General features: G+C 39.8%; 1 protein-coding gene across 1 annotated transcript in view; it reads left to right on the top strand.

Moving 5' to 3' along the window:
* The window catches only part of PID1 (phosphotyrosine interaction domain containing 1), a 253,765-nt gene extending 243,089 nt beyond the window's left edge, over positions 1-10,676 (top strand). Inside the window, exon 3 of the mRNA XM_007966529.3 lies at positions 8,540-10,676. Coding sequence (XP_007964720.1) covers positions 8,540-9,016 — 477 coding nt within the window. The 3' untranslated portion in view covers positions 9,017-10,676. The remainder of the gene's footprint in view (positions 1-8,539) is intronic.
* Positions 10,677-24,807: the final 14,131 nt, after the last annotated feature.

The raw sequence follows: 24,807 nt of genomic DNA, 5'->3' as shown, positions 1-24,807 counted from the left end.
ATGTAAATGTGAATTCATTTTTTGCTTATATATATATACACACACACAATATTATATATATTATATATCCACACATATACACACAATATATTATGTATATACACACATATTACACACACACACACACACACACAAAATAAAAGAGACACTGTCAGAAAACAGCTTTTCTCTGCCCTTTTGAAGTGTTGAAAATAGTTCCCAGATTACCACTCCCCTTTGCTATTTTTATGGGTTTCTCCAGGGCCCAGGAAGACTGGTGGAGGACCCTGTAACTCCTTGATGGCTGATGCTGAAACTGGGCAGGGAGCTCCAGGAGGAGCCAGAGAGGATCCTGTTGGCAGGCTCACCACAAGTCTAAAGGGACCAGCCTTGGGAAGGGCAGTTGGGATGTGGCAAATGTGAGCCAGGTTTCCGGGTCCTACTGTCCAGGTTCAAGTTCTGGCCACTCTGTGACCTTGGGCAAGTTACTTCAGCCTCTTACAAGTTCCCTAATCTATAGAAACAGCTATTACATACCTTATGGAATTATTATGAGGATTAATGATCCATATAAAGCATTTAGCCAAGTACCTGGCGTAGAGTAAGTCCTGGATAAATGTTAGCCACTGGTCCTGTTCCTGTTAGTGATTCCCAGAAACCAGGAATTGGGTCTAGTAGCCCCCTTTGTGTCTTCCCTCTGCATTCTTCTAGACCTCCAAAATGTATTATCGTGCTGACAATAATTTCATAGATTTCACTATGAACAGCATCTATCTTTTAATACCTTCTTCATGGCTTAAAGCTTGTAATACAGGTTCGTGGTCATAATTATCCAATCAGTGTTTGTGATTTAGATTGTTGAGAAATTGGCATGCAGATCCATCTCCGCTCTTCAAAGTGCCCAGTGAATTCCTCGCCTCTGTGGCCAGCAAGAAAGCAGTGGATTCAAGTGAGGTCGTAAATCTCTGTGTTGCACCCTTAGCCTTTTCTCTGGAATGTGCAGGTGGGAATTCATGTGATAGAAGAAGAGCTTGACTCTGGTATTTTGCCCAGGGTTAAGAGCGGCTTTTCTTTTTCTCATCTTCTGCCTTGGAACCCAAAGGCTATTAGGATTCCCAGCAAAGTTTCCTCCATACTCCTTTCCTATCATGCTATTTTATGTCAGCTGGGTACATATTTTATGTCCTACAGACAAAGGAAAAACAGCAAATTTTATTTTTATTTTTTTGTTATACTTTAAGTTCTGGGATACATGTGCAGAATGTGCAGGTTTATTACATAGGCATACACGTGCCATGGTGGTTTGCTGCACCCATCAACCCGTCATCTACATTAGTTATTTCTCCTAATGCTCTCCCTCCCCTAGGCCCCCAGCCCCCAACAGACCCCGTTGTGTGATGTTCCCCTCCCTGTGTCCATGTGTTCTCATTGTTCAGCTCCCACTTATGAATGAGAACATGCAGTGTTTGGTTTTCTGTTCTTGTGTTAGTTACAGCAAAGTCTTTTATATCTCAAGAGAGGCCTCCAGAAAGTCTTTATTCTTGGCTTGTCATTCTTGAGAAGCCCAGCAATAAGTGGAACCCAAACTAAGCTTGTGAAGCTGGGCTCATCCAGCTTGGAAAGTCGAAGAACTCCAGGAAACCAGGTGCTTGAGTTCTTGTACAATCATCCATCCCATCTTCCATCTTTGTTTGGGAACCCTTGACATGACCCTTTTCATCCCACTGTCCAGTCTAGCATGAGGTGAGTCAGGTTCAAAACAGCAGCTTCTCAGGCCAGAATGAAGTACGGACCGGCCACCAAATGGTACTGAGCAAATGGTACTGCTCAGCCAGAAGTATAACTTTCAGGCAACCAAGTTTGTTTTGACACAGATGAGCAGGGAATGGTGATTCATGAATGAAGAGCTGGCTGGGGTGTTGGAAAACTCATGAGTTGGAAGGAGAGATTCTGAGGACACTGCTGTCTCCTGATCCGATGCTGTTAACACTGCAGACACTCTGGCGGGTCCCTTGGTTTCACAGCCTCTCTATATTTTCACAGGCTGTGAATATTCTCAAATAACTTCTTCAGTTGGGGTTGGGCAAGTCGATTTACACACATTGCAAATGTCTGTGTTTGGGACATCGGTTTATGCCATGGAATGACACATGGGGAAAGTGTTCATTTTATTTCTCTCAGAATGATTCATTTGTAATAAGTTTCGTGCCCAGTGCCTGCTTCTGCCACCATAGAAAAGAAGCTGGTATTTACTGCAATTTCCAGCTAGTTGTTACTTTTCCTGAAGACTCCTCTTGTCGCCTTCCAAGTCCCTTTGTTCCAGCACCCTGGGTGGTGAAGGCTTAAAGAAAAATCTGTGTATCATTTTGGACACATTTTGTGACCAATTTTATAAGATGATGTCTTCTGTCTACTTTGTGGCTCTGGAAGATGGCAACTCTTAAAGACAGGGCCTATGATTCATCTAGAAAGTATTCACCTCTTTCATAGACAGGATGACAGGATTCTCCTTAAGCAAGCCTGACCTTGGTGCACAGCTATGTTGGTTGTGGAACCCCCAGAAGCAGCCTTGCACATTGAGTTCTGTGTTCTTACTCATAAGGAGGATGTGCCTACAGAAGAACATTAAAGGGAATTTTCCCACATGAGAGAAACCGTGGCAGGAGGAGACCTCTCTATTTATATTTAGAGTAAGCCCCTGTGACAGTGTTGATGTAGAAATATACAGGTATAATGGCCCATAGTATAAGGTTTCTGTTTATTGAGACATGGGAACTCCATGGCCCAAATACACAGGGGACATGGTTGCATGCAGATCATAACTGAATCATTGGTATTTTGAGACAATTAATTCTTTAAAACAGTTTTTACTCAATTTCCCTTGAAAATCAGAGCTATAAGAGGCATTTCTGTTAAACTATATATAGAAAAAAGAGAGAAGTTCACTTTTTGAAAAAAGGTCTGAATAGTGTTTTTCAGTGACTTACAGTCAACATTATGGGTTAATCCAAACTCTGGAGAATTTAATGGGAGAATTAAGAAATGTGTGGACAGGCAGTAAATAATTGATTTCCTAGAGCAAAGTGCACAGACGTAGGTCAGGATTCCGGAACTTGGGCCATTATGGATAACAGCAGGGCTGATTTCAAAGAGTTTCTCGGGGGAGATGGTCTTGCTACGTCATTTTATCCCTTTGCATTCTATTTTTAGGGACACGCTTTTTAAAGAATTATTTCCATTCCGCTTCTAGGAAGTCCCATTCAGATAATTGTTTTCCTATGTTTCTCTTTTCTTTTCTTTCTTTTTTGAGACAAGGTCACGCTCTGTTGCCCAGGCTAGAATGCAGTGGTGCATCATAGCCCGCTGCAACCTCCGCCTCCTGCAGGTTCAATCAGTTCTCCTGCTCAGCCTCCTGAGTAGCTGAGACTACAGGCGTGCACCACCATACCCAGCTAATTTTTGTATTTTTAGTTGAGATGGGTTTCACCATGTTGGCCAGGCTGGTCTTGAACTCCTGACCTCAAGTGATTCACCCACTTTGGTCTCTCAAAGTGCTGGGATTACAGGCCTGAGCTACCATGCCTAGCCCCTGTATTTTTTTAAGAAGTGCCAACTTGTTAATAATATTTCTTTTTTTTTTTTTGAGACAGAGTCTTGTTCTGTCGCCCAGGCTGGAGTGCAGTAGCATGATCTCAACTCACTGCAACCTCTGCCTCCCAGGTTCAAGTGATTCTTCTGCCTCAGCCTCCCCAGTACCTGGGACTACAGGTGTCTGCCACCATACCTAGCTAATTTTTGTATTTTTAGTAGAGATGGGGTTTCACCATATTGGCCAGGCTTGTGTCAAACTCCTGACCTCATGATCTGCCTGCCTTGGCCTCCTGAAGTGCTGGGATTATAGGCGTGAGCCACTGCACCCAGCTGTTAACAATATTTCTTTGAATTTATATAATTTCATATAGATAATATATTTCAAATTTATATAATCTCATTTAAACTACTTATCTGTGCTCCACTCGTCTCTCCAGTACACCTCCAAAATACAACTTTATTTCTTTTAAAATGTTTATTTTATAAGTAATACATATTTATAAAGAGGAAGATATTTTCTCTTAGTTATCAAAATTTTACTACTATGAAATTGGTTTTTATTGTAGTGAATCATCTACAACTTGCAATAAGGATTTTTAGAAGTATTTTTAAATTATGTCATGATATATATTTCTCTATGCAATTTTTTAGAAAAATATCAGAGAGAGAGAGAGAGAGAGCCTTTAGAGGAAATCAGGATTTTTGTCTACCAAACATAAAAATAGTTATTTCTAGTTTTTGTGAATAGCAAAAATAAATATACCTCATTTCAGGTACTAAAGTTAATTTCCTCCATATGCCTTTTCCCCTAATTTATTTTTATTTTGGTAAAATACATACAACATAAAACTTACCATCTTAATCATTTTTAAGTGCACAGTTCAGTGGTATTAAATACATTCATAATGAACACAGCTATCACCAGCAACCATCTCCAGAACTCTCTTCATCTTGTGAAGCTGAAACTCTGCATCCATTAAACAGTAACTCCTCATTCGTCCCTCCCCCAATCCCTTGACAACCACAATTCTAATTGGTCTGTTTCTTTGATGTTAACTACTCTAAATACCTCATACAAATAGAATCATACAGTACTTGTCTTTTTGTGGCTGGTGTATTTTACTTAGGATAATGTCATCAGAATTCATCCATGTTGTAGTATCTGTCAGAATTTCCTTCCTTTTAGGGCTGAATAATATTCCATTATACATATATACTATGTTTTGTTTATTCATTCATCTGTCAGTTGACACTTGAATTACTTTTTAGCTATTGCAAATAGTATTGCTATAAACGTATACAATATCTCTTTGATACACATCTTTCAATTCTTTGGGGTATATATATACCCAGAAGTGGAACTACAAGTCATATAGTAATTCTACTTTTAATTTATTTATTATTATTATTATTTTTTGAGACAGAGTGTCACTCTGTCACCCAGGCTGGAGTGCGGTGATGTGATCTCAGCTTACTGCAACCTCTGACTCCCGGTTTCGAGCGATTCTCCTGTCTCAGCCTTCTGAGTAGGTGGGATTACAGGTGCACACCATCACGCCTGGCTAATTTTTGTATTTTTAGCAGCCATCCTGACAGGTGTGAAGTGGTATTTCATTGTACTTTTGGTTTGCATTTTTCTAAGGATAGCAGCATCTTTTCATGGTTTTTTTTTGGCTTCAAAAAATATCTATTAATTTCCATTGCCCATTTTTTCCCCCAGGGATTGCCATACAGAAAGTTTATTTTTTAAAGCCTTTTTTCAACTTTTAGGTCCAGGGGTACAAGTGCAGGTTTGTTACATGGGTGAGTTGTGTGTTGCCGAGGTTTGGTGTGTTAATGATCCCGTTACCCAGGCAGTGAGTGTGATGCCTGGTAGGTAGTTTTCAACTCTTACCCCCACAACCCTCCCCCTCCTAGTGGCCCCTAGTGTCTGTTGTTCCCATCTTTATGTCCATGTGTACTCAATGTTTACTCCTACTTATAAGTGAGTAAACAAGTGGTAGGAGTAGTCAGAGGGGTTCTTGTGTTGTGATAAATATATATATACTGAGTAAGCTGCTTATTAGTAGAACTGATAATAGCTGCTTATAAGTTGAATTGATCATAGCCGCTTATTGGTAGAACCGTTGTGATAAGTATATATAAATTGAGTGAGCCACTTATTAGTAGAACTGATAATAGTTGCTTATGAGTAGAACTGACAATAGGATAATAGGATGATGGCTAGGGTAACTTCATATTAAATTGTTTGGGTGGTGACAGCTCGTAATGTGCTGATTACTGCAGAGTTTGAATTGGATGCTGAGAACATGTGGTATTTGGTTTTTTGTTCCTGCATTCGCTTCAGACAGTGGCCTCCAGCTATATCCATGTTGTCGCAAAGGACATGATTTTGTTCTTTTCGTGGCTGAGTAGTATTTATACATGGTGTGTATGTACCACATCTTCTTTATTCAGTCCACTGTGGATACCTTTGCCCATTTTTAAGTTGGGTTTTTTTACTTTTTGTCGTTGACTTTTAGGTGTTCTGTATGTATTCCAGATATTAATTACTTATGACATATATGATTTGCAAATATTTTCTCCCATTGGGTGGGCTGCCTTTTTAAATGTGTTGACATTTTCTGTTTATGCACAATTTATTTGGTGCATAAACACCACAATTGATTTGGTGCCAAACGTTCACAGATTGTCCACATGAGTGGCTGAGATAGTGACACCTTTGCTTTCTGATGGCTCAATTTCATGAACTTTGATGCATAAAATGATTTAAAATATTGGGTAAAACTAACGGCTATGTATGAATCATAATCATCAATAAATTTCATGTTCACACTTAGGTTATCTCCCCAAGATGTCTCATTATGTATATGCAAGTATTTCAACATCTGAAAATAGCTGAAATTTGAAATACTTCTGGTCCCAAGCATTTTATCTAAGGGGTACTCACCCTGTATTGTTAGTTTTCGTCCTGCAATATTATTCCCTCTGCCTCCTCCTGTCCTTCCCCACTGCCTCTGTTCCTAATCCAGGCCACCCTTATCCCCCTGGCTGTGTTTCTGCTATCAGTCAGGCCTCCCCATCCACCTTTCTTCCTGGCATCAGGAAAGTCTGAGTTCACAGCCTGTATCACATCCAGGCACTCCTTGGACCTTAGCCCTTCAGTGGCATTCCAGCAGGAGCAACGACGCCCCAATTCCTCAGACCGCATGTGGGGCGATCCCGCAAAGATCAGCCTATTTTTTATCCAGAGGTCGTGGACCTCTTACATGGCCTCTGCTCCAGGGCTGTCTTAGGCTATGGGTTTATGTGTGCTCAGGTTAGCACAGCCTCTTTGTCCAAGCTGGCTGAGACTTTCTCTACTGCAGCCTTGCCTTCACTGTTCCCTCCTCCTCTTTAGCCATCTTGACTTGCTGGGCTCCTATGTAGTTTGAGGCCGATGCTTTGAAATCCAATGCCTCTTCCTGAGGCCTTCTGTCTTCAGTATGCCACTGCCTCCTCCACTGAACACTCACGGTACTTTGCTGTTCCCCTTCTTGCCCTTTCCATGGCCTGCCTTACATCGTAGTCATAGCTGTGCATGTGTCAAGGGTGAGAGTTTTGTCCTGGTGAACTGTGGAGCTAGGATTTAAATCTCAGCTTCACCTGCCTCAAAGACTGTCCTCTGAATGAATATTCAATTATTTCTTTCCTGTGGATATTCGGCCCTCCCCAGTTTCATAGCAACCCCCATGCCTCGGTGTTAGATTGCCATTGTGTATAAGAGGGTCCCAATAAATACTTCTGTAATGTGCCACCATTACACATCTTTATTAAAAAGTTCCCTTCTTAAAGGGACTACTTTTGTCACAAAGATACAATAGTACTTAACTTCTGTGTTTTCATTTTTTATATGTGGCCTGTATTGTCCCAGTAAACAGAAACATTGTTTGGCATCCTTGTGACCAAATGTCCCCTCTCAGTTCTCACTGCTTCCACGGACCTTCTTCTGGTCTTTCTCTCCTTGCATTCATAGTGTTTCTATTTGTGTCACTAATTTTAAATGTAAGTATATACTATTTCATGTTATTTCTTAGATGATCTCTTAAGTCTTATGCCTCCCCATAGTGCCTATGCTCCAATAATAGTAATTCTATGTATTCTGTGGGATGAATAAAACAATGAAAGAATGAAAATCCCTTCTTGGCATATTATAAACAAGTTTTTAAAAAGACAGTATTTGAATCTTTTGGAATTATTCTTCTTAGTTTTCACACTGCCATCTAGCTAAGTGATAAGCCAGCATTCTACTGTTAATTCATCTGTACATCTTTCGTTTATTATCAGATCACCAGATGCTCATCAGTTCAAAAACCGTTTAGGTTAAAAAACAACTGGGCACTGCTGTTATTTTTAAAAATTATCTTGGGAAGGAAAACTATCATGCTTTAGGCCATAATTTCAAGAGAACAGTTTTTGCGTCCTTGGCATTAGAAGCAGGCAGCCTAAGTGAAATCAAACATTGAGAGATTTGGAAAGAGACCCAGGCTAGGAGATAAGTTAAATAAAGATTTTGTTTTTCCAATGCAGTGTCCTTTTGATTCCTTCATATTATTCAATTCTGTGTGTGTTTGGCTGAAAATAAATTTTGAGTGACTTTATGATGTTAAAGAAATGACAAGTTATGTAAAAGATCATACTCTTCATTTTAATTGGGGTTTAAAAAGGAGTAAGGAGAGGGAGAGTAGTTCTCTAGAAATTAGGTTTTAAAATCCAACTCTATTCAAATAATTTCAATACATTTGCCAAGTAGGCAACTTGTTAGAAAAGATAGAAATTCTGATGAGTTATTCTTTCAGGGAGCAAGAAAGAAGTGTCTTCACCTTCCCACTGTGACACCGTGACTGTGTGAAACACCTACTCATTCAGTCTGTCAGAACAAAGAGCCTTCTGCTGATGCCTCCCTTTTCTTCCTCTCTTGCATCTGCAGGTTACCTACCTGGGCAAAGTCTCCACCACTGGCATGCAATTTTTGTCAGGCTGCACAGAAAAGCCGGTCATTGAGCTCTGGAAGAAGCACACGCTAGCCCGAGAGGATGTCTTTCCAGCCAATGCCCTCCTGGAAATCCGGCCATTCCAAGTGTGGCTCCATCACCTTGACCACAAAGGGGAGGCCACAGTGCACATGGATACCTTCCAGGTGGCCCGTATCGCCTACTGCACCGCCGACCACAACGTGAGCCCCAACATCTTCGCCTGGGTATACAGGGAGATCAATGACGACCTGTCCTACCAGATGGACTGCCACGCCGTGGAGTGCGAGAGCAAGCTCGAGGCCAAGAAACTGGCCCACGCCATGATGGAGGCCTTCAGGAAGACTTTCCACAGTATGAAGAGTGACGGGCGGATCCACAGCAACAGCTCCTCCGAAGAGGTTTCCCAGGAATTGGAATCCGATGACGGCTGAATGAACTTGAGACGCTTCAGCAAAGGCAGCATTGGTCACGGAGTTCAAGGGAATAGATGAGTAAGCAACGTTTCAAATTTGGGATGAAAAGACTGCCAAACTATTGGCTGACCAAGCTTTTTAAATTCAGAAGAGCAATTCTAAATCTAAAGAAATGTATCATTAAAGTAATTACGTTACATTGAAACCTGCTGCTGCTGTGACTGTGAGGAGGGTGGGAGTGTGGATGGGGAGGAAGGTTCTAGACTCTCTTCTTGTTTTTCTCATTTCCCAATGCCTCTCTGTGGGAGAGCTCCATGGCAGTTTTCACCACTCTCAGGCAAATACTCTGCAGCTGTTATAGGATGGGCTATTCCAGTCTGCCTTATGAAATTCCACAAGAATGTTAGGGGCACCTATGGGATCTCTAGTGGGATGGGCAGGGTGCTGATGGAGACGCTGGTCACAGGGAGGAAGGAATATCTCTGTTCCTCTCCCAGGGCAGATGCCCTCCTCTGTATGCAAATCAGCACAGCCTTTATTGAGCTTTACAACTAACAACCTGATAGTTGGCAGTTAATTCACAGTTACAGATAATGCTTTTATTTACATAAATATACCAAGTAGTACCCTCTTATTGTATTCACTTCATCTATTTTCTTAGAATACTTGCAATTACTAATGACCCCTTCCCTTTCCCTCCTCCTGCCCTGTCCACCCTCTTTCCCCTTCTCACATCCCTAGAGGGATGGAATCTCAACATACATTGCAGGACACCAAAAGGAAGAAAACAATCAAGCAAATGAAATAAACAGTCGAACAAACCAGGAGTTTAGAACAACAACCCCAACAACAGAAGCCTTGGCAAAGGGTAATGAGTGACCAACAAGTGAACACATTCTATGTCAGCTCTCCTTTTATCCAGCTGAGATTTATGGTAACTTATTTAATGAATGGTCCTGTCCGATGCATCCTTGATGGCAAGCTTCAAATCCAATTTGGTATCACCACGGAAGCCTCGCTTCCATCACTCAGCATCGCACTTAGATAGAGAATGAGATAATCTTGGCTTGTCTAGAGAACCCACATCATCTTAACCTAAAGGGAAATCTTATTGCGTTATCATAAAATCGATGATATCTTAGGGTCAGAATTGCCCATTTTTAAAAATTTTGAATGAGAAGTTCTCACTAAAAAAAAATCCTGAGATTTCTCAGTTTCATGGTTCTTTAAACATTAAAAACACAGAGTCAACATAGAATGAAATTGTAAGTATTTGTTAAAATACATACATTGGAGGCCAAGAGCAGATGACTACTTTTCCAAGTCATGCTGCTCCTTCCTAAACGTCTGTTTTCAATCCTGGTAATATTAGGGGCACTGCAGCACCTAAGAAGCCTTAAATGAGAGCTAATCCAATCTAGAGAGCGATGGTGTCAGCATTTCGGTCTGCGTATCTGTGTGTCCGTATCTGCGTTCGTGTGCGTGTACGTGTGCCCCTGTGTGTGGGCCCAGTTTTCAGGCATGTAGAATAAGCATGGAGTCATATTGAAGAGGACTCACTTCTTGAAGATATGCTTGTTGCTTTACAACATATGTAAGCTATTCTTTAGCATAAATGCATTCATTCTTTAATAAAAATATGTTTGCATTAATAAAGCTGAGGAGTTTCATACTTTATGTGTCTGTCCTCTTTCAAGCAATAAAAACATGAAGAACAAATCAGATCAAGTAGTTATATCAAAAATATTTTTAAACTGTGTCATAAATAACCTATTCCTTGATTGTGTTTAAAAATCTTGTTTTATTTTCTAAATGCTCAATTTGTTTTTAGTTTCTCCATGCCCCTGAGATGGTGACGTGGCAACAGTTGAAATAGTTCTTTAGTAAGGTGGGTTTGTTTCAGTGCAGAGTCTTCCAGAACACGTTGCAGATGATTGCTATTTACAAAAATCTCATGTATGTCTTTGAAGAACCTATACTGAAATCCTGGAAGGTAAACACTGAGTCATTTTTTTTCTGATGGGACTGGTTAAAGAATGTCTCCTCCAGGCTGTGACATCTCAGAATGGCCCTATTAAACAAGCAAGACAGGTGAGCATGGAGCCTGTGTTTTTTGAGCAATGCCCTTCATGGAATCAATAACAAATATGAAGGCTTCCAAAGTAAAAGTATAGGTGCCTGTTATAAAGAGATGAATTCAAGTGAGAATTATAACCTAACTCCTCTGATTGAAATGGCAGTTCTCTCAGGTCAAACTTTCCCCAATTTCAGTTTCTCTGTTGTCCTTGAATATACATTTAAAAAGAAGAAAAAGAAAAAAACAGCCAGCATGTATTTCAACAGTGCCCTTTTCCTCACTGAGTACAAGTTGAATCCTAAGTGCACACATGTTTATTTATTGCAGGAAGCATTTGCTAGTTTTTTTGTTGTTGTTGTTGTTTCAGACTACCAAGTGTGACGTGCTAAGTAATTGGCTCTGAGAATATTGGCATGAGTTTTTGCCTGGGATTATTGGCAGCAATTTAAAGATAGATACACAATGATATTTTCCAAATAGCTAATGAAGTCTTCTAGGATGGCCAATCCTAATTCCTCTCTGAAGGGTGATTCAGCTTTGCATTATTATTTTTTGATACTTTGTATGCCCACTTTTTGTACTATGTTTTCTATGCTAGTGATCACAAAGTACTTACTCAGATGCCCCGAGAAGAACCTCATAGGCGGGCATAGCAGTTATTTCAGAGATGAGGAAACTCAGCCTGAGAGAGGTTACGTCACTTGGCCATGGTAGCACAACTAGCGCATGATTGATGAGACTAGAAACTTATGACTTCTGGTCTGGGGCTGTCGCTCTGTCAAGACAAGGTCTACCTCTTTTGGATTTTTCATTTCTATTCCTCTTAAAACTTCTAGTTTATTTGAAAGTAGCACACTAAACCATTATAAATAAGCATTCTTTGCTGTTCATTTTTGGAGTATTTTTGACACCAACAGTATTAAAAGCAGAGTCCCAAGAATTTTTTTGAGCCCAGATAACATAATATGAAGTTTTGTTTAAGTATTTTAACGGCTATAGGCAAAAATTGACAAATTTTTCTACTTCTAGATGCCTGTTTTGCTTGTTTTGTTTTTCTGAGAAAATGTTAACATTCTCAATCAACTCCTTCTGTTACAGGATTCTATGCCCTCTTGTCATGTTCCTTCATGTCGTTCATTGCAGTTTTTAATTACATATTTATTTGTATGATTATGTAAATGTCTGTTTAAACTCCTTGGATATCAACGTTTTTGAGATGAGGGTTTTATCTCTTTTGTTCACGTTTATTGCCAGCTCCTATGGCAGGACCAGGCACTTGGGAGGAACTCATTTAGTTTCTGTTAGCTGGCCGGCAGGATGGATGGAGGGATAGACAGATGGAAGGAAAGATCACCATGTGTTTTGTCGATTTTCAAGTCCTAGGACAGAGTCTTGAAACCCCGAAAGGTATCCTAGCAACTCCCTTGCTCAGTTCTCCAAAGGTGAGCAAATGGCTTTTTATTGAAGAAAAACATTGCCCCTTACCTAATTCCAAAAGGAAATTATGGCTGATTATACGTAGAAAAACAATGTTAGATACTCAGTGCCCCATGATTGAAATAAAATGAACATTATCCCAGGGAAGCAGACAGATGCTGCATTTTAAGACACCTGCATTTAGCAGATCTCAGCACTCCTGTCATGCGTTTGTTCCTGTTCATTTCTGTCGCTGAAAGAGAAGAGAGAGTATGTTGGGAGGAGGTGTTTTTACTTTCTGACAGTATAAAGCATATGAATTCAGCTGGGTTTTCCCCAAATTTATACTTTAGAAAACATTGTTTTCCTTATGCACTCTCTCCTACTTTTTCTCATTTCTCCGTTTCTTCTTTCATCCTTCCTCTTTCCTTCTTTCTGCCCTCTCTTTTTTTCTGCCTTAGGTGTTTATTTACATGACACTTTTCAGACTTTCTCACATTTTAGAAGGGAAGAGCATATGTGCTCTGAATTCCAGAGAACACATTTTTGGTTGGTGATCCACTGACACAAAATTAGACCAGATTGTGGAACACTGCAGATTACCCTAAATTCCTTTTATGGATTTATTCTTTTTCAGTCAGGTAGGACTTGATGACAACTTGCTTCTTCATAGCTTAAGTAGTTTCTTAAGTATCTTTCCATCTGCCAGATACACCTTAAACTAGAGTGAAGGTGAAGATTCCCATAATCATCAAAGGTAACTTCCAGATTCTTATTGATCTTCAAGAAATTTTCCTGTGAGATGCCAAGATTTGGCTCTTGGAATAATTTTATGGGATACATTGTCCAGCTTGAGAACTTGTGCTGCTCCTTCTGAAGTGGCACCAATTGATAATAGTCACCAGAAGAAAACTACGTATGATGCTTAAACCCAAGCTTAGAAAGAAAAACATCTGGATGGGTAAAAGCAAATTGCTACGAAGCAGAAAAATCTGAACCATCTTACTTTGGACATATGCAAATAAACCTGCTTTGTTGAATCTAAGACCCAATCTTATGGGGAAAGTATTTTTTATTTTTTTTGGAATGTTCTAGTAAATGAATAACCAATAATTACCAATACTTTTATACCTATACCTTTTTAAAAATACGCACACACACACATATATTTTTTATATATACATACATATTTTACATATATATTTATATATGTGTATATATATTTGTATATTATATATTTATATATACATATTTTTATATATCTACATATATATAAAATATATGTATATTATATATATACACACACTTTTTTTTTTGATATAGGATCTCACTCTGTCACCCAGGCTAGAGTGCAGTGGCTTGACCACAGCTCACTGTAGCCTTAAACTCCTGGGCCCAAGCGATCCTCCTACTTCAGCCTTCAGAGTAGTTTGGACTACAGGTGCCTGCCACCATGCCTAGCTAATTTTTAAAATTTTTTGTAGAGATGGGGTTTCACCATGTTGTCTAGGCTGGCCTCAGACTCCTGAGCTCAAGCAATTTGGCCATCTCAGCCTCCCTGATAATATATTTTCTTAATGAGGATATATTCATTTCTTTAAGCATACATATTAAAAATGAGCTATTTGAAAACATTCTGAGGTTTGTGAAATAAAACATGATACTATTTGAGATCTGCTTGATAAAAGACCTGTCATTACATGGCCCTGGTTGCTATTCTAGAACATTCTTTATCCTCTGGGAGCATAATTTAAGAGAAATACTTAAGGAGATACCCACTTTCAAGGAAGAGCCAAGAGTTGGCTGCATCCAAGGTCACTAATTGTTTAAAATTAATTTATTTCAATGGGCAAATAAAAATTGTATACATTTATAGTGTACAAAATTATGTTTTGAAGTATATATACATTGTGGAATGATTAAGCTAATTAATGTATACATTCTCTCACATACACGTAATCTCTTCTGGCAACAACACTTAAAAGCTCTCTTAGCAATTTTCAGGAAATTAAAAACTCAATAAGATATCATCTCACACCTGTTGGGATGGCTATCATCAAAGAATCAAAAGATAACAAGTGCTGGCAAGGATGTGGAGAAAAGAAAACCCTTGCACACTTTTGGTGGGAATGTAAATTAGTACAGCCATTATGAAAAACAGTATGGAAGTTCCTCAACATATTAAAAGAGGAACTACCTTATGATCCAGCATTTCCACTACTGGATATATATTCAAAGGAAAGGAAATCAATGTGTCAAGGAGATCTCTGCGCTCTCATGTTTATTGCAACACTAATCACAATAGCCAAGATGTGAGAACAAACTAAGTGTCCATCAAAGGATGAATGGATAAAGACAATGTGGTGCATATTTACAGGGGAATCCAGTCAACCTTAAACAATAAGGAAATCCTGTCATTTGCAACAACGTGGATTAACCTAGAGGACATGAAGTAAAGCAAACGAGACACAGAAAGACAAATACTGCATGGTCTCACATATGTGTAGAATCTTAAAATGTCAAACTCATAGAAGCAGAGAGAAAAATTGTGATTACTAGGGGCTGGGGATTTGGGAGTTGAGGAGATGTTCATCAAAAGATACAAAATTTCAGGTAAATAGGAGGAATAAGTTCAAAAGAACATTGGACAACTTGCTGACTTAGAGTTGATAACAATGCATTGTATCCATCCATAGTCTTAGTCTTTTTTTTTTTTTTTTGGAGACAGGGTCTCGATCTGTCGCTCAGGTTGAAGTATGGTGGCACGATTTTGGTTCATTGCAGACTCCACCTCCTGGGCTCAAGCAATCCTCCTTCCTCAGCCTCCCAAGAAGCTAGGACTATACATTCACAGAACCACCCCTGGCTAATTTGTGTATGTTTTCAGAAACAGAGTGTCACTCTGTTGCCCAGGCTGATCTTGAGCTCCTGGGCTCAAGTGATCTACCCACCTTGGTCTTTCAAAGTGCTGGGATTACAGGCAAGAGCCACAGTGCCAGGCCTCATCTACAGTCATTTTTAAATGTAAATTTGGGAACAACAAAGACTAAAGCTCATTATAGGTCTGAATGGAGTGGTTCTGATTCCAATTTTGCACAGAAAACAAAATCTAACAAATTTCATTATGTTCATCATTAGATTATCTTCACATAGATGGTATTATCAGTAGAGAAACATCTTAAAAGGGGCGCTTGAGATGGAATTAAACCTTTAGTCAACCTTCTGCCAAATTATCTTTTTGCCTTTCCCATTTTCATTGAAGTAGCTTTTCCTAGAATTTAGTAATGAAAGTAAAACCTCATTAATTTGGATAAAACTAATTATGAGTTTGTGGTTTAACCTTGAAAATTTAAATTTTATGCTTATTTTAATAAGCAAATAAATAGGATGAATAACATTGGTATTGGAAGTATTGCCTACTTGGGAAAACACTGCTTTCACATATTGAAACAACAATTTACTAGATATAGTGTAATTTCAGTGTAAGTGGAAGTTGGCATGACTGAAATTGTGGCTTTGATGTGCTAGTTTCAAGCCATTCTTCTTTATTTATTAAAATGGGTTCTTAATGGAGCAACAGGTGGTTAATGTAATTCTAGGATTTGGAGTCTTGAAAGTAATACAAGCCCTCTTCTTTTAAAATATCCATAATTTACATACATCTTCCCTTTTAGCTTGTATAAATGTTTGGTTCAATTAACCAAAAAACAAAAACTAAAAATGACTGAGGTATTCTTTTTTCTCATAAAACAACTGTTAAAACAGTTGAAATTATTTTTCTGATCACCAACCTGTAATAGTTTTCACTTTGCTACTAGTTGCGTTTTTTTCTTCTTTTTCTTAAATTATCAAGATCCAGCATTATTGTAGATCACCTTAAGAAGCTCAGTAACTTATCAAGTCATCTAGTAAAACAATTATGACAATTATTTGTAGTGGTCTGGTTTGTATTTAAAGTTCAGTATTTTGTGATTTTTCGGATCTGCTATTGTGATTGCATTGCTCCACTGCCAATTTACAATGTTAGCTCCATCCGAATGATGTATGACATTCTGAGGGTGAATGCACGCAGCTTGTGCCCTGACCAAGGGACCACAGTGAACATAGCCAACTGGCTGTTGGAAACCACCTCAAGCTCCTCTAGCCGAGCCTGTGCCTTGGAAAGGGGAGTGAGGAAGCATCAGACCAGAGGAAGAGGAAACTTTTGGCAACTCATCAGCCAAGAGAAGTGCCTTTGTGTAATTATCTCCTCAGATGGTGTGTCTTTCTCTCAGTTTACCTTAGAAATAGCAGGCATGCATTTGACCCGTATATTGGTACTCACGGTATTTTTTTCCAGGACTGTTTGGTTAATACTGAAATTATTTTTCCTAAAAGTGATTACATGTTGATCTTTTTTTCCTCTTCTGTTATTGCCTATCATCAACCCACATGGTCTGTGCTTAAGGAGATGGGAAAAAGGTGGGATTTCACATTTTGAACACATACACACGCTGGGCCAGCCACTGTGTTAAGGTTTGTAAGAGTGGGGCATCTCGACTGAAAGATGTTAAGACATTTGCCAAAGTTTGTACTGCCAGTCAGAGACAGAATCAGGACTGAAGCTCGGATGTATAACACATCAAAGGCTGGGTACTTCAGAAGATGCATGCTTCCCAAACAGAGAGGACAGAGGGAGCTCCCGGGACCTCCATGGGGCCATTGATGACTCGAAGGTCATCTTCTGGAGAAAAATCATCTAATCTCACTGCAGTGGTGGTTGTCTTACTTCTAACCCTCAGAATCAAAACAATTGTGAGCTTTGGCCCATCACATCCTTAAGGCTATTGTATGAAAATTACTTTTTAAAGAATCAAAATCATTGTTTCCTTAGTGATATTTCTTTTCTGTAACTCTGGAGAGAAACTGTGGCACAACCCACACATCAGGCACCTCAGAAAAAGAGATAAAATCCTTTTTGGGGAAACCCAGGGATGAGCTTTCTAAAGTCCATGCCAGAAAGCCCTGAAACCTGAAGGTAAAACCTGGCATCACTCTCATTTCTCAAGGTGGGATCCTGGGCAGATGTCTCATTGATTTCTTCTTCTGTCTCAGCCCTTCCAGCGACCACGCTTTCCCAGCCCTGGAAGTGTCGTGGCAGGGACAGACTGAGGCCAAACAACAGAACTCCCGAAGAAGGCAGGAAGGGGCCTACCCAGCATTACCCACAATTTAGTTTCAGTGGAACCAGTTCTGTGCCCTCAGATCTTCTGAATGTGTGACATGTGTCTTTTCTCTGGAAAATGCCTCCTGAGGGCGCTATATCCTTCAAAGTCCGTAGTAACAGGTATCTGTCTGGTTTATTCTTCCATTTCTGGGCAAGGAATCTGAACACACAGCCTCTAGCCCCACCATTCTTCTCAGCCTCTAGAGATCCTGTTGTTCTAAAACCCAAATGTGATTACCTCAGACTTTTGCTTAAAACCCTTCATGGCAGCAGAGCGCGGTGGTTACGCCTGTAATCCCAGCACTTTGGGAGGCCGAGGCTGGCGGATCACCTGAGGTCAGGAGTTCGAGACCAGCCTGACCATCATGGAGAAACCCTATCTCTACTAAAAATACAAAATTAGCCAAGCCATGGTGGCGGGCACCTGTAATCCCAGCTAGAAGAACTGCTTGAACCCGGGAGATGGAGGCTGTGAGCCGAGATTGCACCATTGCACTCCAGCCTCAGAAACAAGAGTGAAACTCCGTCTAAACAAAAAAAAAAAAAAAAAAAAAAAGTCCTTCCTGGTCTTCTTCTTGTCTGCAAGAGAAACTAATTAACACTTTACCCCCCCACCCTGCTTGCTTCCCTTCCCTAATTTTATATTTTATCGTAATGAATAATTTTTTTTGAGACAGGATATCACTATGTTGTACAGGTTAGTCTCATACTCCTGAGCTCATGTGATCCTCCCACCTTGGCCTTCTGAAGTGCTGGGATTACAGGCTTGAGCCACTGCAACCTGTTTATAAAAAAATATTCACGAGCTGCCTCTCACCTGAAATTCCAGGTTCAGGTTCAAACCCTGGGCCTACGTTGCTCTGGGCAAAGAACTTAACAACTTGGGCCTCAGTTTTCTCATCTGTAAAATGGGGGAAATGATGCCTAAATCACAGAACTGCAATGAGAATGACAGGAGTGAATATATAAGAAGCATTTAGCCTAGGGCTTGGTGCCTCGTGAGTGTTCAGTCAATGCCGCCGGTGTTGGGGTTTTCATTTTCTTCTTTGACACCTCCATGGATACCTGTCAGATCAGGTATCCATGATCCTTGAAGAGCACTTTTCAATTTCTCCAACGGGCTGGACTCACCTTGGCATGCCCTGCTCCTACATCACGTAACGAACCCACTTTTGCTTATTCAGCTCTTCCTTCCAGTCGTGTGAAGACACGCCCACCACCGCCTCCAGGTAAAGCTCTCATTCCTAGTCCGAGAGCTCCCAGGGCACTGCTGTCCAATAGCTCTACATTGCCAACCACATGTGTAATTTCCAGCAACCTGATTAAACAGTTAAAAAGAAATAGATGAAGTTCATCTTAACAGCAGACTTTATTTAACCCAATATGTTTAAAAAATTGCCATTCAACACGTGATCAATATAAAATTTATTTAGGTGATATTTTATTCTTGTTGTATTGTGTGAAATTGAGGATACGTTTTATATTGTAGAGCACAAATGCTCTGTAGCCACATATGACTAGTGGTTATTGTATTGAGCTGCATAGCCTGAGAGGGTGAGAACCACAGCCTGATCCTCCCTCCTTCATAGAACCCATCCCGGTGGCTGACATTTAAGAGGGACTCGTAAATGCTTGTTTAATGAATAAAGTGTTGAACATGAACAACTCTTGCGGGTATGTAAGTGTATTAGTTTTCTGGCACTGCTGTACCAAAGTACCATTAAACGTATGGCTTAAAAAACAGAAATAAGTTAGCCAGACATAGTGGTACATGCCTGTAGTCCCAGCTACTTGGGAAACAGGTGGGAAGATCGCTTGACCCGGGAGGCAGAGGTTGCAATGAGCTGAGATTGTGCCACTGCACTCCAGCCTGGGTAACACAGCAAGACTATATCTCAAAATATAAATAAATGAAAAATAAAAAAATGAAAATAAAGAACAGAAATGTATTGTCTCCCAGTTCTGAGGGCCAGAAGGCTGAGATCAAGGTGCTGGCAAAGTTGATTCTTTCTGAGGCTGTGAGGGAGCACCTGTTCCATGCCTGTCTCCTAGCTTCCAGAGCATGTTGGCCATCTTTGATTGCATTTGGCTTCTGGTATATCATTCCAGTCTCTGGCTTCATCCTCACATCATGTTCTCCTCTGTGTGCGTGTCTGTGTCTGCGTCTGTCTGTCTCCAAATTTTCCTGTTTTATAAGGACACCAGTTATATTGGATTAGGAGTTGATCTTAACTAATTATATCTGCAATGACACTATTCCCAAATAAGGCTGCATTCTGAGATACTAAGGCTGAGGCTTCATCGTATGAATCCGGGTGACTGGGAACACAGTTCACCCCATAACAATAAGGCAGGTATGAATGCTGAGTCTTGCTTCAGGGTTCAAAGCTTAGAGGGGCACCGCAGGCTTCTCTCTAGGTTGTTTGATTCCCAAATCCCCACTCTGCCCCTTTTGGGAGCCCTCAGTGTCTGGGCTTGGTTTCTCCTGGCCAGCCAGGGTTGTGGTTGGGTTATCAAGGACAGAGCAGGCAGTTTCTTTGAAGCCTATTATTACTTAATTTTGAAAAATTTTTCATGAAATGAAATTAACATGGATCTCAATACACCCACATTACAAGAAGATGAAATTCCCCTGAACATGCCCTTTGTCGTCTTTCATTTCTCCACCATAGCTGCTTCCGTTTATTGCATTGGTGTCTGCCAACCACTGGCTTGGGTTGTCTGCTGAGGAAAATGAGGTTATGAGGGGGAAGCAGTTTGAGAATGAAGGAAATAAGAAGGTTTCAAGTCAGCAGGATGGCCCTTTTCTCTGTGTAATGACATTAGCCAACTCTTTTGAGGTCAAGTTTCCCAGACGGGGCCAACTCTGGTCTAAGCCAATGCCACAGTCTCTCTTATGGTGTCCCTTGTTTCCTTGGGGAATTGGTGTTTTTCAGGCATCTCAGCGTGATGATCCAGCTAAAATCTCCACATCACAAAGAGAAGAAGGCTTTGAAGGCCAGAATCTGGGATTTGCCAATAATGCTGGGACTGTGGTGCAATGCTGCGTTTGCAGACCCAGGTCATGTGGTTACGTCTTCCTCTGCAACACACTGAGGGAATCCTATTTCTCTGCCTCACTGTGGAGGAACATCTTTTGCCAGCATTTAAAATGCTGCTTCAATGCCACTTTGTTTAAGATAAGCCCATACCAGCATTCAATTGGCCTACAACCAAAGAACTTCTGTGCAGCTGGGAGAATTTATTACTAAAAATTATTTTCCAGACCGATTATTTAATTTCTTTTTCTAAAGGTCAGACTTTGTTATATTATGATTAAAGAATCCTTTTTATAAATTACTTTTTTTTTTTTTTTTTTTTGCCAAAATGGGCTCCTGTCAGATGACTTGGAAAACTTTTTATTTCTCCTTTTCTCTGAAAAAATAACAAGCTTTGCAATTCCCTTCAACCTAATAATTTTGGTAGTGCTAAAATTTGTCTCTTTGTTTCTAGACAAATCCAACTGACACCGTAATATATCGAGTATCCAATGGAAGCTATTTCAGGAGCTATTTAAGCATTTAGGACATGGGATTTGGAGTAATATGTTCCAGGCTTTCTTTATAAACTCAGAATATACTAGAAAAAGAAATCAAGAAAATACTTCTGTAGGTCCTCCATGTATATATTCCTGGAGAGAAAATTAGATACAAGATGGTGAATAACAGTCATTTCATTCCAGCTCAGCACTATGTACTAGCTGGTCCATTAGGCTCCCCCATGGGTAGGGGCTGGGGATGAGGGTTAAAGAGAGAAGAGAGTTTCGAGGGAATCAAAATAATAAGAGCTAAGAGTTTTGAGTATATATACAAGGTCGTGACCCCCAAAATACATCATCTCATTTAAGATGAGAGAACCTTATGACAGTAGGAATTATCATTCACTCATTATGGGTAAAGAGTTGATGTTGCAAAAGCCTAAGGAAGTTGGTGGAAGCCCACCATGACTCGGAAACAGAGCTAAGTCTGAACTCAGCACACTTGATCCCAAAGCCTGTGATGTGCCTACATGTCCCACAGACACTCCAGAGCTATTCCCACCCTGATTAGCTTTTCCCACATGGCCTTTTGGACTTCTAGGTTGGGCCTCAAACTTTTCCAACAGATTGAGGTTCAGCTCAGATTTAGAGGACATAGTGCCTCTTCCCTGGCCAGCTTTTGGTGAGGCAGCCACAAGGAATACTTCACCCCTAGTGCTTGTGCCGCAAGACATATCCCGGAGTGGCTCGTTCCCATCAGAGCCCCTTCCCAGGAAGTCAAAACGCTAAATTTCCCATGGACCATTCCAGCGATTCTTTCTGATCCCTTCCTAGGCACCCACTATCTAATTAGAAAATACTTTTCAGTCCTTCTTTTCCTCTGTGCACGTCGCAATCTAAATGTTGAGCCTAAGTCACGTAAGATTTAAATGAAATAAAAAGAGAAGTGAGCATTTATTGAGTACTTACCATGTATTACACTTTCAGCTTTTTACTGTCATTCCCTAATTTTATACCTCACAAAAACCATATACAGAGAGAGCTATCGTTGTCTTTATTTTATAGTTGAAGGCAATTAAGTGTAGAGATGTTAATCCTTTCACTAAATGTCACCACCTATTGAGGCTGTCTGAACCCTTAGTTTGACATCTTTTCCAGCCTTTCAGGTGAGTGAAGGCCCTCGGCTGGTGTCTGGTGCAAGGCACGCTTAGCTCAGGTAGGTCACAAAAATGTTTCTGCAGTCTCTCTTCTAAGTCACTCTTGTCAGGCCAGCACCTTTCTTATTGGTAAAATAAGTTACAATTGGGAGCCTGCTTCAAGGATTTCTTTCCTTCAATAAGGAAGAGAAGAGCTAACAAGTCAGGTTATGACTTGGGCATTTTTACATATTATTTATTTAAACAGCAAGTATTATTAAAACATTTTTCAGATATCAATATTGAGACCCAGAGAGACAGACTGACTTCTACTTTACACAAAGCTAGACTGAAACTCAAGACACTCCTCCCAATTCTTTGCATGGGGGACACCTTCTGTGATGAAACAAGAGATGATCTCTAAATTCCTGGAAGTGTGAGTGTCTTAGACACATCATTCTTTTTTTCTTAACATGTTAATTTCTTATCCAGCAATGTTAAGACTGGAAATACAGAAGTCATCATGAATCAATAACTCTAGGGTTACAGAGCTAACATACACCCTTTCTAGAGACACTCTTCAAATAATTGGAACATATGAAAACAAAAGAAAGTACTGAAATTATACTGAGCATAGTCAAATGAGGCAGTTGGATCTTTGATGGTTTCCTAAGCCATTTCATTATTACAAATATGTTATTTCATGCACTGCCATTTAATCAAATGTACCATTTAATAAATGGTATGACACTAATTTTCATAACATCAGTAAAAATGTAGGCCATTGTATCATAATTATTGTTCAGTTTTTAAAACTCAGGACCCATTATGTCTGTCTAATATCAGTATTTTTGTGAAAATCATCCTGAGAGTGCACTTCTGTTCTTTTGTATTATCTTCTCTTTATTATTTTATCTTTGGTTTCCCAACTTTGAAAGAAGATGTTACAATTTACAATCAGATTGTCATTCCAGGGGGAGACATAACAATTTTGGTTTTATTTTTTGGCATTATCTCCTGTAACTTCATTTCATCATCTAAGAAAACACATTTATAACAGAAAGAAAAGGAAATGTTAGTCCTAATATATCTCATGTCGACAGCGACCTTCTCATGCTGTTGTGATTAGGAAATGATTGTTGCTTCCAAAGTTCTCCTCATATGCTAATGAATATGGAATGCTTTTCATATGTATATATAATAAATACATGAAAATTATATATATGAACATTATATATATGCAAATTATGCATAAATGCTTCATTTAAGACTTCTGTTGCTCTTTGATTTTTGAAAAAAAATAGAAACACAATATTGGTTTCCCTGGTGAAAATTCTTTCCAGAAGACACAATATGGTATGAGATATTCACTAACAGCAGGTAATATACAAAGCCATTTATACTGGAAAATATACCATCTGGAAAAAAACAATTTTTGGAAATGCATGTCAGTATGATTATGTTATCTTAGGTTAATGATGATAGTAATTGCGTCAACAAAGTAGTTTTTTTAGTAGAAAATGGAAGAGCATTTGGAAAGAGTCATTATGAATAGGCTTTGGTTATATTTTCTGGCTATGACTTCATGCATTTTAAAGTAAGAGGAACTGAACCAAGACCATGTGCCTGTTTCCACATGCTGGATAAAATGCGGGAGGAGGGATATGCGGAGCCTTGAAGCTTAATAAGACTGAAAAAACTAGTTATCCTTAAATAAACCTGTGATGAGCTTGACCCAATGTCTATGTCATTCTCTGTGCCTCAGTGTCCTGGTCATCTCCTAGTTCCTCATATACTCACACCAATAGCCTTCACACATGTTGTTCCCTCTGCTTGGAGCAGTTCCAACTTCCTGGCACCAGTTCCCCAGTCTTAAACCCAGTCTGTATGACATAAGCAATACTGCTTTAGCCTCTAGAGGAGGGATCAAAAAGTCCTCACTATATACTGCTTGCATGTCGCTGTGAGCATTTTCTATGCACTTATCACAGTTGTAATTGTGTTCTTGTTGATATGAGTTTTTGAATAATGGTTGTCCATTCTCTGCTAGATTTTAAGTTCCCTAAGTGTCTAACTCAATGTCTGCCACTTAGAAGGGACCAGTAAATATGTTCTGAAAGAATCAACGACTTGGCTTTATAGTAGTGATGACTATGGCCACAGACCACCATCCTGAAGCTCACCACTAGTGTTACTAAGCAGCAGTGGCTCAGCTGGTGGTTGTCACACTTTGCTGGCTGCTTTCAAGCATGTCTGGGGACTGAGGAATAGCGATTTCATCTGTTTGAAACTATCTGGGCTGTGTGGAGATCAAAGTAGGTGGGGGGGAGTTAGAGCAACTGATTCCTTAATCAACCCAGTCAGAAGGACTTCAAAGAAAGTTCTGTATTGGAAAGACTGGGCAAGAGTTCCGAGGAAGATGAAGGTCTGGATGTGGGAAACGTCAAATGTTCTATT

The sequence above is a fragment of the Chlorocebus sabaeus genome, chromosome 10, assembly GCF_047675955.1.
Source record: "Chlorocebus sabaeus isolate Y175 chromosome 10, mChlSab1.0.hap1, whole genome shotgun sequence".
Classification (NCBI taxonomy): domain Eukaryota; kingdom Metazoa; phylum Chordata; class Mammalia; order Primates; family Cercopithecidae; genus Chlorocebus; species Chlorocebus sabaeus.
The sequence above is the reverse complement of the archived record's forward strand: the minus strand, read 5'-3'. Positions and strand labels throughout refer to the sequence as shown.